This window comes from Carassius auratus, chromosome 29 (genome assembly GCF_003368295.1).
Source record: "Carassius auratus strain Wakin chromosome 29, ASM336829v1, whole genome shotgun sequence".
NCBI classification, from domain to species: domain Eukaryota; kingdom Metazoa; phylum Chordata; class Actinopteri; order Cypriniformes; family Cyprinidae; genus Carassius; species Carassius auratus.
The window spans coordinates 13,804,145-13,819,130 of record NC_039271.1 but is presented as its reverse complement, the minus strand read 5'-3'; the positions used below and the strand labels follow the sequence as shown (position 1 = coordinate 13,819,130).

The 14,986-nt window shown below is 38.0% G+C and overlaps 1 protein-coding gene across 2 annotated transcripts; it reads right to left on the bottom strand.

The window, feature by feature from the left end:
• Positions 1-6,951: 6,951 nt before the first annotated feature.
• Positions 6,952-13,420, bottom strand: LOC113048148 (plexin-C1-like). Of its 2 annotated transcripts, XM_026209715.1 has the most exons (15): positions 12,391-13,420; positions 12,107-12,232; positions 11,806-11,940; positions 11,322-11,422; positions 11,034-11,142; positions 10,784-10,943; positions 10,596-10,707; positions 10,421-10,514; positions 10,217-10,255; positions 9,665-9,798; positions 9,403-9,582; positions 8,520-8,628; positions 7,987-8,157; positions 7,720-7,881; positions 6,952-7,571 (listed from the first exon to the last, which is right to left on the bottom strand). In XM_026209715.1, exons 1-15 carry the CDS (start codon positions 13,300-13,302, stop codon positions 7,485-7,487), a joined length of 2,631 nt encoding a protein of 876 aa, XP_026065500.1. In that variant the 5' UTR covers positions 13,303-13,420; the 3' UTR covers positions 6,952-7,484. The 2 variants fall into 2 exon arrangements, with proteins under 2 accessions (XP_026065500.1, XP_026065501.1); XM_026209716.1 differs by lacking the exons at positions 7,720-7,881; positions 7,987-8,157; positions 8,520-8,628 and having other exon boundaries at positions 7,422-7,571; positions 12,391-13,419.
• Positions 13,421-14,986: the final 1,566 nt, after the last annotated feature.

Below are 14,986 nucleotides of genomic sequence, written 5' to 3'. Positions count from 1 at the left end.
ACACCAACAAATCTGTAGCCCTGATTGCGACATGAAGAAGTTTTGCGGGGTAAATTAAACCATTTCACGGTGAAACACATTTTATGATCAAACACAAAATGAAATACGAGCCAGGAGCAAGTCTATACTCTGTTGATTTAATTTTATTGTCAGCAGACCTCTGTATTTATATATTATATATTTAATTCTGTTAAGTTCTGCAGTTCTGAAGTTATGCTGCACCCTTGCGGTACATAAACAGATAATAGAATAGAGTTTATTCCCATTTAGATATAATCTGCGATTTGATGAGCTTTGGTTAAACTATTTATCTATTTCTATTTTCTATCTAACTATAAGCTTCACAACTAGTAATTATTAATTATAGATAATCGTTATTTGTTTATCTATATATCATTGCTGTTGACGTTGTCTTGTCTATACAAAAAGACAGTTTCTTATCGCCATCTACAGGAGTAATTGCAGACCTAGACTATAAATACAGAAACAGAAACAGAAATCCCTATTAATATCCTTCTACACTAATTGATGACCAGGGTTATCTGATATTTATGAATATGAATATTTATATTATTATAATTATATCAGAATGAGCTTTATTGCCAGGTATGTTCACACATACGAAGAGTTTGTTTTCGTGACAGTAGCTTCACAGTGCAACATAATGATAGCGACAGAACAAAAAACAATAAAATACAAAAAATACAATTAAGTAGTTAAGGATTGACAATATACAAATTGACAATGTATGGCAGGTATATTACAATAAGCATTTATGTATGTACAGGTATATTATGTGCAAAAATTTAAGTGTACACTAAGTATGTGTGTTAGATAAATACGTTTATGTGTATGTAAATATAAATAGTGTAGGGTGTTCCACAGTTATTATCAAGTGTTCATATGATGGATTGCCTGAGGGAAGAAACTGTTTCCGTGTCTGGTCGTTCTGGTGCTCAGTGCTCTGTAGCGTCGACCAGATGGCAACAGTTCAGAGAGGGAGTGTGCTGGATGTGAGGGGTCCAGAGTGATTTTGCCAGCACTTTTGTTCACTCTGGATAAGTACAGTTCTTGAATACAAGGGACAGTTGTACTGATAATGTGCTCAGCAGTCCAGACTACCCTCTGTAGTCTTCAGAGGGATTCAGGTCAGATTTAGAAGCTGAGCTGAACCAGACAGTTACTGAAGTGCAGAGGATGGATTCAATGATGGCAGAATAGAACTGTTTCAGCAGCTCTTGTGGCAGGTTAAGGCCCAATCCCAATTCTACCCCTTAGCCCTTCAACTTTCCCCTACCCTTCCGTTTTGTGCGTTCATGTGAAGGGGTTGGGGTGTCTCGATTCTGTTTCGGTTAACCTACAGGAGCAGTTTGGGAAATCAGACCCGTCACACAGTTTCATGGTTCCTGTGTTGAAGGTACATGAGAAGGCAGAATTCCCTGTGCTATCCAGACTCAAAGAGAGAAATAGAGTAATCTGTGTAGGAGTGAGCATTGATTGGTCAGTAGAAACTGCTAATATGTTTTTAATGCAATTAAAAAAAAAATTATTTGAAGCTATAAAATAAAACCTTGCCAGAAGATATCTCTGCCCAAACCTGAAAAGAAACTGTAGCTGTTTCTGTAGGGAGTCTTTTGGGGTGGACACCCATGAAGATTTCAAACATTCCTCTTGGGTGGAACATCTAGACAAACAGAAATAATTAATTTAGAGTGGTTATGCCATGTTGTTGATTTTTTTCAAACTAGCTAACATATTAAATTATTTTATTTACTTGCAACTAATATCAATTCGACCTGTGTTGATTCAAACACCAGCCGCAGAGAGGATCCAGAGCAGCTCTGCAGTCTTTCAGAGTGATGTATTTAGCACACAAAACCACAAACACAGACACGCTCTACTGCATTCACACTTTTCAGTATAAGTAAAAAATAACTCTACATGCAAAACCACAAAATGTACACAACAAGCAAGCAAATGCAGATGCAGGTAACCACTGCATCTCTCGCAAAAGCAAATACTTCTTTCAAAACTATTTTAACTCTTATAAAATGTTGTTTTTGCACAGTAACTCTACACACAAACAAACATCAAATGATTGGCCATATACAACAACAACCTACAAACAGATATGATAAATGTAAAACACTATTCTGCATATTTTGCTTGGTCAGTGTGCAGTGGAGCACAACAGTTTGTCAATTTGAATTTGTCTCTATTTTATAAATCATTAGGGCCGTGGATAGTGGGGTTGAAGATGGTGGCGATTATAGGGGCCCATGCCTGAGCCCAGCCTTTAAAGATGCTCAGGACAGTTGAAGGGTCAATGCTGTGAATCGCCACGTAAACGTATCATGCATATGTTTTTAAGCCTTGCCAATTTTAGTGAGTACTTGCGCTGCATGTATGTGCATTTATGATGTAATTGCATATTGACTCTTTGGGTTCGACTGCAGGGGGTTACTGGGTCAGACGAGTAGACTGTGACATGCATGAGCGGGTTAGCAGCAGGAGCTGCTTGTGTTCTGTAATAAATATGTGGTTCGGCGTTATAACTCACTGTGTACATAGTCTATTGGATACACTGCAACAGAAGAAACACTACATGGTGTCAGAAGAGTCATTTCATGAACTCGAGCCTGCGTTTAACATCATTGAGACTTGATGAAGATAGTGAGCTCATCCTGACTTAAGTAAATCTGCCATAGTAAAAAAAAAATAATAACATGGATCAGTTCAGATTACCACCTCCATTATTCATGTGAAAACTGGAGAAGATTCAGCGGTTCAACAATTACATGACTGCTACAGGTTCAGATTTAAAAAGTGAAAAGGTAAAAATCTTCATTTGTTTGCTTTAGGAGATGAGACCTTACAAGTATAAAACTCAATGTCTATTGAGCCAGATGGGGAGAATGAAACAATGCAAGATATAGTTACTGTATTGGAGAAGTATTGCTTACCGAGAATGTTGTTTTTGAAAGGCACCAGTTCTGGGCCTACCCCATGCCTGATTCGATTACCATCAATAAGTATGTCATGGAATCTGCCACGATAAGAGACAAGATTGTGTTGAGTATCAGTGATAAAGGAGTTTAAAGGAGAGGCTCTTAAGAGAAACAAACACATGTGAAAAAAACACATTTGAAGAGCAGCAGAAGAAGCTAAAACACAGATTCAAGCAATGGCGGAGCAGAATAAAACTGTTCATGCCATTAAAAAAAGACAAATGATGCAAAACGGAACAAGAGATATGAAAGAACATCATCTCAACAGCACAAAGCAGTTTCATTCACCTGCAAAAAGTGTGGAAAATCTCGCCTTAGGTGCAACATGTCATGACTGTGGAAAGAGTAATCACTTTGCTTCAGTGTGCATGTCTGAACAAAAAGGCACAAAGCCTAAAGGCAATAGAAATATCAATGTTGATTCATTATTGATCGGGTCAGTTGAACTAAAAGATACCCGTGACTCTGTACACAGATGTAGACATTAGAAATGTGTCAGTGAAGTTCAAATTGGATTTTGGAGCTGAAGCCAGTATTATACCTTTCGACATTTATCAATCTCTTCACAAAACTGTGTTGTTGCAACTGACTTCGACAATGCTGGTGGCGTATGGTGGAACTACATTAAAGCCAGAAGGCGTGGCCAACCTTCAGTGTGTCACACCCAAAGTGCAAGTTTGCTTACCCTTTTACATCTCCAGACACTCGTCCATTCCAATACTTGGTAAGGAAGCATGTGAACGGATGCCCATGCTAAAATGATTTGAGACTGTTGAAAGCATTCTACCTCCAAAGAGGAGCTGATAGCACAACATCCAACAGTTTTTAAAGGGCAGTTTTCAGATGAACATCATATTCATGTCGATCCAAAAGCAATCCCAGTCATATATGGCTGCAGAAATAATCTAGACAAGCACTGAAGTGTCTTTTGGACATGATAAGATATCTTGCACCATTATTCCAGGTAAGGCATCACTCTCGGCTCCTCTCAGACAGCTGTTGAGAAAGGACATTGCATTCCAGTGGCTACCAGAACACGACAAGGCACTGTCTGCACTTAAAACATGCAACAACACATCAGTTCTCAGGTACTACGATCCCAACACAGCACTCTGCAAACAAACAGACGCATCCAAAGATGGCTTAGAATCATGTCTGCTGCAGGAGGGGTAACCAACAGCATATGCGTCTAGGTCTTTAACGGATACAGAAAAGAGCTATGCCCAGATTGAAAAGGAGCTACTGGCGATTGTCTTTTCGACCAAAGAGTTCCATCAGTATGTGTATGGACGCAGTGTGAATGTCCAATCTAGTTAAAAGATATTGGAGGCTATATTCAGGAAGCTGATGAGCAAAGCTCCAGTGAGACTCCAACGTTTGCTCTTACAGCTACAGAAATATGACCATTGACTCATTGTCCAATACATCCCTGGTAAGGACATGTTAATTGCTGATGGCCAACACACAAGTAGAGATGATCTTCGTGATGAAAGGGTCATTTAATCACTTTAAGCAACAGAGGCTCTCAGGAAATAAATGCTGAAGCAGCTTAGAGATGCTACTGCAAGAGACAGTACACTCCAGTTGCTTGTGAAAACTCAAAAGAAAGCATGGCCGACACATAGAAAGAAACTCAGCCCCTCAATTCATCAGTTTTGGCCTGTCAGACACACTGTGACTGTGCAAGATGGCATATTACTGGTATCAGGGAGAATCTTGATTCCCGAGTCAATGAGATGAATGTTGCAGAAACTATATATCTCACACCAAAGAATCCAGCGCACAAAAAGCACATGCCAGAAAATTTCTGTATTTGCCTGGAATGACCAAACACATAAAACAGATGGCTGAGATGTGTCCAACATGCCACCAGAAAGAGTCACTCATCTCTCATGAAATCCCAGAGCTCCCCTGGTTAAAAGTATCTTTGAACAACATCTTTGAAATCGGTGGTCAGTCATTTCTACTGATTGTCGATTACATGTCAAAGTTTCTTGAGATGATGAATATCAGAGACAAGACAGCACACACACACACTAATTGAAAAGATGAAAGCAATGTATGCAAGGCATGGCATTGCAAAAGAGCTAGTGTGCGGTCACCCTTTGCTAGCTATGAAATGAAGACGTTTGCTGTGGAGTGGGGCATTAGGCTGACACACTCAAGTCCAGCCTATCCTCAGTCAAACAGGCTGACGAAAAGATCAATCAAAACGGTCAAACAAGTCATCAAGAAAGTGGAATAATCAGGGGTGGATCATCACCTTGATCTTGTCTCACTGAGAAATACTCCTATCACTGGTACGCCCTACTCTCCAGCTCAGGTTCTGATGGGAAGAGTTCTGAGGAGCACCTTACAGTGTCCAATGAAGTTCTGGGACCAACTCCCAACGGTGTTCATCAGGCGCTCCAAACCCTGCAAAAGAAGCTTGTCACTACAATGTGTGTGTGTGGGGGGGGTGGGGGTGGAGATCAGCCTGTACAGTGTGTGCCGAGCAATCTGTACATAACAGCAGCACCACAACCACCAGGAGTGGTCGGGTTGTGAGAGTTCCGGGGGGAAGTCGTGGCCTTGTGTTTAGAGTTCAGAGAGTCTCAGGCCGACAATGCCATGACTGAGGTGCCCTTGAGGCACCGAACCCCCAACTGCTCCCTGGGCACCGAAGCATAAATAGCTGCCCACTGCTCCGGGTGTGTGTTCATGGTTTGTGTGTGTTAACTGGTGTGTGTGTGTGTGCACTTTGTAAGGGTTAAATGCAGATCACGAATTCTGAGTATGGGTTACCAAACTTGTCTGAATGTCATTTCACTTTTTTCACTTTTAAATTTGCCTAGAAATTAAGGTTACGCATGTTAAAGCTCTAAACTGCATATTGGAAAAGATGTTTGCTATAAGTAAGAAAGAAAATGTCCCTTTAACAAGATCTTTAAGATCTATATCCAGAGTTCATATCCTCCAAAACCAAATATTATTCAGACACTTTGACCTAACTTTGTTTTCACTTTGTTTTGCTTAAGAGTTTTTTTTTTCTTTAATTGCTAATGAGATCTTTTTAAACCACAGACTGAACAAAATTAAGCATTGCTTGCTAACTGCTCAGCAAAGTATTGGTGGTTGTGTAACTTTGCATACAGTTGTCTGAATTTTTGGTTGATTATGATCCATTACATACCTTTCTATCAAATCTGACATAATCAAGATGAATTTGTTAACTTTTCTTGGCATATTTTATTAACATTATCTAAAGTATATAAAATAAACTGTGATCATGGGAGAAATGTTGAAGGTGTCTGAATACATTTTGTTTTGACTGTATATAAAATTTTTATATCGAAGACTATGTAGTGCTATTTTACATTTGATTATTCGGATTCTGTACCTAGACACCTACAAACCTGAAAAAATCATAAACATTGTGTAACGAACAAACATACAAATTAAAAGTTTCAAACAGGGCCCACTGGTATAACCTGCACTGGGACCCACAAACCCCCAAATATAAGCAATCACTGCACATGTAGCCTGTGGTGTCCAGTGCTTTTGCAGCATATATCACATGGCAAAATGGTTTTAAACATTCTACATTTATTGAAAATTAGAAATATTCAATCTGTCAGCCACAAGATTTTGAAAGATATTTTAGTGTCTGAAGATATTATGTAAATATTCTTTAAGAGATATTTAGATGTAACCTGTTTAAATATAGATCAGATTATGTTAGCCTATTATATTATAATTCTGTGCTTGAAGGGGCTTATAGTCATGTAACTACAGTAATAATGTGAACGAGACTTTAAAATTAGCCATAAAATATAGATAACTGATTAATAATGCTTCACATTATAATGTGAATGTGAATAATGCTGTGCGCTGCTGAGTGTTCTGAAATCTGTTTTCTGATGACGTTGTTTATGTGTATTTGTCCATTTAAATATAGACCAGACTATAATAGATTTCATACTGTATATTAGGCATTTTTATTAGTAAATATGCTGTTTAATGCAGTATATGGATAACAGTTATCAGATTAATAACAGCAAAATAATTGTGTAGTTGTACGATGAGAAAAATTACAATCAATGTCTTCAACAACAGATTAATTGTATTACAGTACTAAATGTTAACTGTTTCTGCAGTGTATAATAAATGAGTAGATAGCGCCACCTGCTGTTCAGACACAGATTGACTCTGACAGGAGACGTTTGACAGTCGAGCTCTTATTCTGGCTACTGTAATTATACATGTAAAGAGATTTATATCATATCTTTATGAATCAGATTGACCATAACATAAAAAAACATATTGTGTTAATTAAAGCAAAAATATTAATAAAAAATTATATATAAAAAGTAGAAAGAAAATGCAACAGGAATAAAACATAAAATGTACAGAAGTCTCTAGTCTTTGGGGGAAAAAATGCAAGTTTTTCATCTTATTATAATTTTTTCCTGGAAGATGCTGAGCATCAGTTTCCCTTCATATATGGCCAGGTGTATTGTGTGGACTGAGGCAGAACAAATTCTTTGTATTACTCATCCCAAGAACATAATTCCCAACCGTGATCTGAAATGACAATGAAAGAAGTTTCTTTTTCTTTTACAAAGTTAAGTAAGATTTACATTAAACTTAACACAGCAGTATTATGAAGCCAAATGAACTTGAAAAATCCATGGAATTACCAAACAACTGAAAATATCAAAAACATACTTACAGTGAGTGAGTCCACTGCTGGGACGGCTCCTGATTCTCCTGCAATCATACAGATGATGGCATTGGACTCAATCCTCTCCAAAACACATGGATACTGCTGATCTCCCTGTAGACCCGTCACAGTCACCTCATTCATACTCAAATTCAACATATCTACCTTTTTCTGAGAAAGAGAGAGTGTGGGGTGATTTGACGTTTTTAATACCCACGTATGCCACAACATGCAGACTGTGCACTGATGCTAAACTCACTGTATCACAAAACTCACCTGAATGTTCACCTGTAGATCATTGGCCACCTGTACAGTGGTGAATCCAGTGAATTCAGGATCAGGTTTATAAGAGAAATAATCCACACAGTCCACAGTGGAGTTCCCAACATTCAATAACAATCTAAACTGACCACTGCCATCATAAGGACCGGAGTCAAACCAGACAACCTGAGAAAGAGAGAAAATGAAAATATGAATCTAATACAGTACATGTAACATTTAAAGCTGCATGTAGGCTGTGAATAAAATTAAAGTCATTAGTCGATATTAAAATTCTGACACAAACAAGATAGGATAATTATTTTCATGTTAACTGACAATTAATTTTAAAATTGAAATATTAAAATTCTAGACTATTTTGTTTAAATAGACAAAAAACTCAAATCAATTGCTAGAAATATTTATGCATCATAAGTTGGATGTCAGTAAGGTGATGGAAGTTTGAAGACTCTGAAATTATAAACAGCAAACCTCAATGTATCAGATAAACAGCTGTGAACAACTGAAGAAATAATAAGCACACATCTTACCCCTGAGCTTGTGATGCTTTTTTGTGAAATCCCTTTGTTAAAGGGATGGACAGTAACTGATTCCACAAATTCCAGATTGCTCCCCTGAACAAGAATCTTCCTTCCACCACTGCATAAAGCCAGTAATACATGATTAAAAAAAAAAAACATATTTATTAACATTTGAATTCCCCCACTTATTTTTGCATATGTGGCTTCTGCATGCACTCACAGACACACAATACCACACATTTCTGCAACCAGTGGTAGTGAAACCCAACCTGAACGGAAGCAGGTTGCTCTTTATAAACCTCTAATAGTTTGAGCTAGACTAGTCTAAAGCCTGTTTACACCAAGGATGAAAACTATAAAGATAAAAAAAACAATATAGTTCTAAAAATTGTTAAATATAAAAAGAAGCAGCGTCCACACCACACCTATAGTTTCAGAATGATTTTTTTTTTCCAAATGATGAATGCTAAAAACATTGACACCCAATCAGAATCAATCCTGCTGTAATGAGCTTTAGAATTTAAGGCAGAAGAGAAGCTTGTGCTTAAAATAAACATATTGCCTGCTGGTGTAGATGCTAATATAGTTGTTTTTATAGTTATAGGGCCTTAATGGCACATCTGAGTTAGTAAACTGCAGATCTCAGAAATATGATAAAACATCCTGGAAATTACATAATGACTCATTTCCGCTTTCCTTTTTGCATATATTTTTTTTTAATCTGCTCTACAAGTCACAACAGATCATTACTTTGTAAATACAATTTTTCCACATTAATAGCATTCTTGCTAATTTAATGACTAAAATGTTCTATTTGACATTAGATTCACTGATTATAATGTGTAGTTGTCATCTTGAGTTTCTGATGGGATGTGGAAGACAGTGGTCTGACCTGCTCCAGCTGACTGTGGGCTGTATTCCAGTGCAGCTGGGCTGAGAACTGTAAGTGATGATGCTGTTACCATGACAACGGTCGTCAAGAGTAACAACACACACTTTCACTGTTCCTTTAGTTCCACTGGGAGGAATGTGGAACCTTAACGTGTCACTGGAGCGATCAAACACTGGAGATCTGAAGGAAGAGATATACAGTATGAGTTATCTGAATCTACACACATTCATATATACACCACTAAACAAACACAGAGTCTCACTCTTTAGGAATGCACTCCAGATCCCCTTGAATACGGATTTTAGAAACAGATTCCAGGTTCCTTCCTCTTAGTAAAACATTGTTTCTGCCATGGAAAGAAACCTTGTTCGGCTCCAGAGACAGAATCTCCGGCTTCTACAAAACACCAAAGGTTGTGCTCAGTTACAAAACCAGAACAAAAACTGAATATAAATTAAGAAGTTAAAATGAGTTTAATAACTTACTATATAAAAAGTTATAATTGATTATATAATTTATAAATATAATTTTGATTAAATTTAAATTTAATTTAAGTAGTATTACTAGTAGTATTAAGTATTTATACTAGTAGTATTAGTATTTTAAATACACATTGATAAAATATATATGTAAATTTGAATAAATAATTTTAAATGTAAATTTTTAAAGAATAATAATTGTGACAAAATAGTCTCTGAAATGAGGAAACAAAATCCTCAGACTCTTCTAACGTCATGTTCATTTGAAATAGGAACATACTGAAAACAACATCCCTATCCTGTGACGTTAGGCTCATAATCAGTGTGACACTTACATTGAAGACCATCTCAGAGAGAAGATATTTACATTCATCCTAAAGAGTAAAGAAAGAGCAGCTCATGTCATTCCTGAGTTCATTCAGTCAACACAATGATAGTTCAGCTATCAACACTGAATTAATCTAAGTTTATAAAGGTTTTTTTTTTTTCCCGATACAGATATACTGAAGCACTAGAATGTAGGTTACACAATGTCTCACCTGTGTGTGTAACTGCAGCCCACTTCCATGTGTCCAATCACAACGCTTGGAGGAAGAGGACCAGTGACACCCAGATGAGACACACTGCACACACCTGTATTTAATTCATGTTATTTATCATTTCATAATAGAAGTTCAAAGTCTTTCAAAACTCTTATAGTCTGCATTTTCTCACTGTGTGTAAGAAGCAATTGGTGAATTTTCTGTGATACTGGAGCAGTTTGTCAGCGTCAGTGTCTCTGTGATCTTCTGATCCTCAATAGTAACTGTAGCAGAGACTCTTAAACCTGAACAAATTATCAAAATGTTTATGATCATAAACAATCATACAGAACATAAAATCTTCACTGAAGGAGAACCAACCTCCAGTGTATAGAATCTGGTCAGAAAAACTACAGGAGCAGTTTGGGAAAACTGCAGGTGGATCAGACCCGTCACACAGGTTCATGGTTCCTGTGTTGAAGGTACATGAGAAGGCAGGATTTCCTGTGCTCTCCAGACTCAATGAAAGATGTAGAGTAATCTGTGTAGAAGAGGGCAATGGCTGGTAAGAAAACAGTCTTCTAAATATTAACTAAATTATAATAAGTCAATCATTCTAGACAATGTCTACCTTTCTAGAAGAATTCTCTGTCATCTGAAAAGAAAACAGCCGTGTCTGGAGAGAGTTTTTTGGGATGGACACCCATGAAGTATTTGAACATTCATCTCGAGTAGAACATCTAAATAAAAACAGGATCAGCCAGTATATCACTACAGAACTGTTTGCACACTGCTCATCATGTTCATATAGATGATGAGAAGATAACATACTGTTCTACAATTAGGCATATTAATGTAGATGCAGAACAGATCTTATGTGTGATGTGTGAAAACTCACATATGATAAAGACAGACTGACCTGTGTGTGTTCACACACCAGCCGCAGAGAGGATCCAGAGCAGCTCTGCAGTCTTTCAGAGTGATGTATTTAGCACACGAAACCACAGACACTCTTCTTAACTATATGAACAACATGAGCAGAAAGAGACTGTGCGATCTAACAAACAGTAAAGTATCAGTAACAGTAACTGTACAGTAACTGTATAGTTTAATTCAGGGCTTTCTAACACTGGGGCATGGGAGAATTGCTTTCTTTCACTGATTAAAACGTCTTGGATCAACTTTTGGACAAAGGTAGGCTTATAGGACAACCCATTCTTTTCATATTGCTCCTGAAATGCTTTTTACTTACTCATTTTAGAAAAGTAGTTTTTATATGACAAAAAATTTTATATACATGAATTATTCATTACTCAGTATTTTTTAAATGTTTCTACTGCAGTAGAATATATACTATATTTTATTTATTTATTGTTTGTTAACAGGAAATTTAAAAACTTCACCTGTTTCTTCACAGCGATGTAAATATATCTGAAATCTACTGGATCAAAGTGCATTCTGGGAAACACTGCTCGTTCATCATCAGATTTGAACAGCACTGTTGGACAGTCTGGAGTGAATTTCTCATCCAATACTAGCTAGAAAAACAAATAAATACAAAACATGAAATATGATTTTAGACATTTAAATGCAGAGTTAGCCAACAGCTTTGAGCAAATGTAAATGGTGTGCAGGTATTTAGAAATAGAAACTCATTGAGAATAGTGAAAATAAAGACACGTGTGGGCTAGAAGTGAAGCAGACCTTTATGAGTTGACCATCACTGGTTCCTATGAACAGCACAATCCAGGATCCACTTCTAACTACTGCCACTGCTGACATTGAGCTGTACTTGAACACCACAGAGAGCGGCTGAAGTTCAGTATCATTCTGGAACACAAACAACAAACTGAAACTTTATATGACTTTAGTTAAATATACGTTTAATCACGCAACAGATTCAGGCTATTCTATCTTTATAGTAACATGTTGTTCTTATTTTTAAAAAGTGTGTATTTTATATTAAACACATGAACGCAATTTCCAACCTCAGAACCACATGTATTTTCACCAATAACACAGAAGCCCTTCACTCGTCCTTTAACATGACTGATGTCATACAGAGCCAGCGCGCTGTTCTCCGGATCCTGCTGATTCTGTGCACTGAACACACCTGCCCAAATAACTCTGTTCACTGAGGGAATAACGGTGCTGGCGACGAGCACTGGACGAGCTTTATCACTGCAGCATCGTATCCTTGAAGCCTGTAGGGATCTGATGATTTCTGTCTTTTTTCCTTTAGAGCTGTTCATCCACAGGATGAGCACTTTCCTCTCGGAGTCAGTCTTTGTGTTCAGAAATAAGTAAGATTCTGAGGGTGAAACTCTCTGGAATCCATCAACAAACTCCACATCTGTCACAGTGCTCTCAATGAAGGCATCTGATCCTTCTGCATTTTTTGAGAAAATCCCACCTGGTTGAGAGTGTAAAGTGCTCAGCAACCTAACAACAGAATACCTGGTATTTTTAAGTTTTGCATCTTCGTCTTTTTTCCCAACCAAAAGGTACCTACTGCTACTTGTACCGGCTATGAAGGCAACAGATTTCTCATCCTGTCGAGGTCCTATCAGTAGATCACTTTCATAGTAAATACTGTTTGTAATGTCATTTATATCAAGAACCTCACAATATCCATTGTTAAATGTCCCACACGTTATCAAGGTGCTGTTTTCATCAAAAGGCACCAGAATGTTGACTCTGTTGTGTTCAGAGGTTTTAGTGATGTCTTTGCTCTTCTCCTCAGTAAGATCGAGACTCATCTGATGTAGTCGATGATCAGTAAGAACAAATAACTTACTGTTACCAACTACAAAGTCCTTGATATCTCCATCGAAGTCATGCACATCACCGCAAATGCAATATTTCAAAAGTAAAAGTATTCCAAGTAAGTTTTCTCTCATCTTGCATATCTGTTGTGCATCTGAAGTCTCGAGATCTTGTCACAGAGATCAACTTCTCTCAGGCGCGTGCACTCGTGAAGTGGATGGAAGTGAAAGCAGTGGCTCTGAGGATGCAGATGACTTCCGCGCAACACACCAACAAATCTGTAGCCCTGATTGCGACATGAAGAAGTTTTGCGGGGTAAATTAAACCGTTTCACGATGAAACACATTTTATGATCAAACACAAAAGCAAATAGTCTGTACTCTGTGGGTATAATTTTATTGACATTAGACAAATATTTGTATATATTATATATTTACGTTTTTTAATATTCTTTTTTTAAATTCTGCAGTTCTAAAGTTATGCTGCACCCTTGCGGTACATGAACCGATAATAGAATATAGCCATTTTTATAGTTTATAGCCATTTATATATATAATCTGCGATTTAATGAGCTTCGTTAAACTATTTATCTATTTCTATTTTCTATCTAATTATAAGCTTCACAACTAGTATCATAATTAATTATAGATAATCGTTATTTGTTCATCTTTATATCATTGTTGTTGACGTTGTCTTGTCTATACAAAAATACAGTCTCTTATCGCCATCTACAGGAGTCATTATAGACCTAGACTATAAATACAGAAACGGACACTGAAATCCCCATTAATAGCATTCTTGATTGTTCAGTATGACATTAAATTCATTAATTATAATGTGCAGTTGTCATCTTGAGGAGCTGATGGGATGTGGAAGACAGTGGTCTGACCTGCTCCAGCTGACTGGGGGGTGTATTCCAGTGCAGCTGGGCTGAGAACTGTAAGTGATAATGCTGTTAACATGACAACGGTCGTCAGGAGTAACAACACACACTTTCACTGTTCCTTTAGTTCCACTGGGAGGAATGTGGAACCTTAACGTGTCACTGGAGCGATCAAACACTGGAGATCTGAAGGAAGAGATATACAGTATGATTTATCTGAATCTACACACATTCATATATACACCACTAAACAAACACAGAGTCTCACTCTTTAGGAATGCACTCCAGATCCCCTTGAATACGGATTTTAGTAACAGATTCCAGGTTCCTTCCTCTTAGTAAAACGTCTTGGTTACGTATGTAACCCTCGTTCCCTGAAGGAGGGAACGGAGACGTTACGAATGGAATCTCGCCCGAGAGCCCAATCACCTTCGAGTGGTACAAAACGAGCCAATGGTACACAAAGTACCTTGGTCTGCGGAATTTGCATCGCGAGCTCCGCCCCGCAGAGCGGGTATATAATGAGCAACGCGAGCAACTCGCATTCAAGTCTTCGCTGAGGAGCCGAGCCAGTGACCCGGCCGTTCAGCGGAACAGTGATGTGGCAAGGGGACGTAACGTCTCCGTTCCCTCCTTCAGGGAACGAGGGTTACATACGTAACCAAGACGTTCCCTTTCAGTCGGTCACGTTCGACGTTACGAATGGGGTCCCTTACAAAACGCCACATGGCTGTCTTCCAGCGACCCGTGTGAGTGATAGCAACCTGTCGTGAGGCCAGCACGAGTGAGGGCCTACAGCTCGCACAGAATACGCTGGGTAGCATATTCCAGCTGGACATATGCTAGCAGGCTGCCTGCCCGTGGGAGGACTTACAGAAGCAGGTATCTACCAAGGTGGTGATACATAAGAACTCTGAGGTACCCAGCCCGCAGGG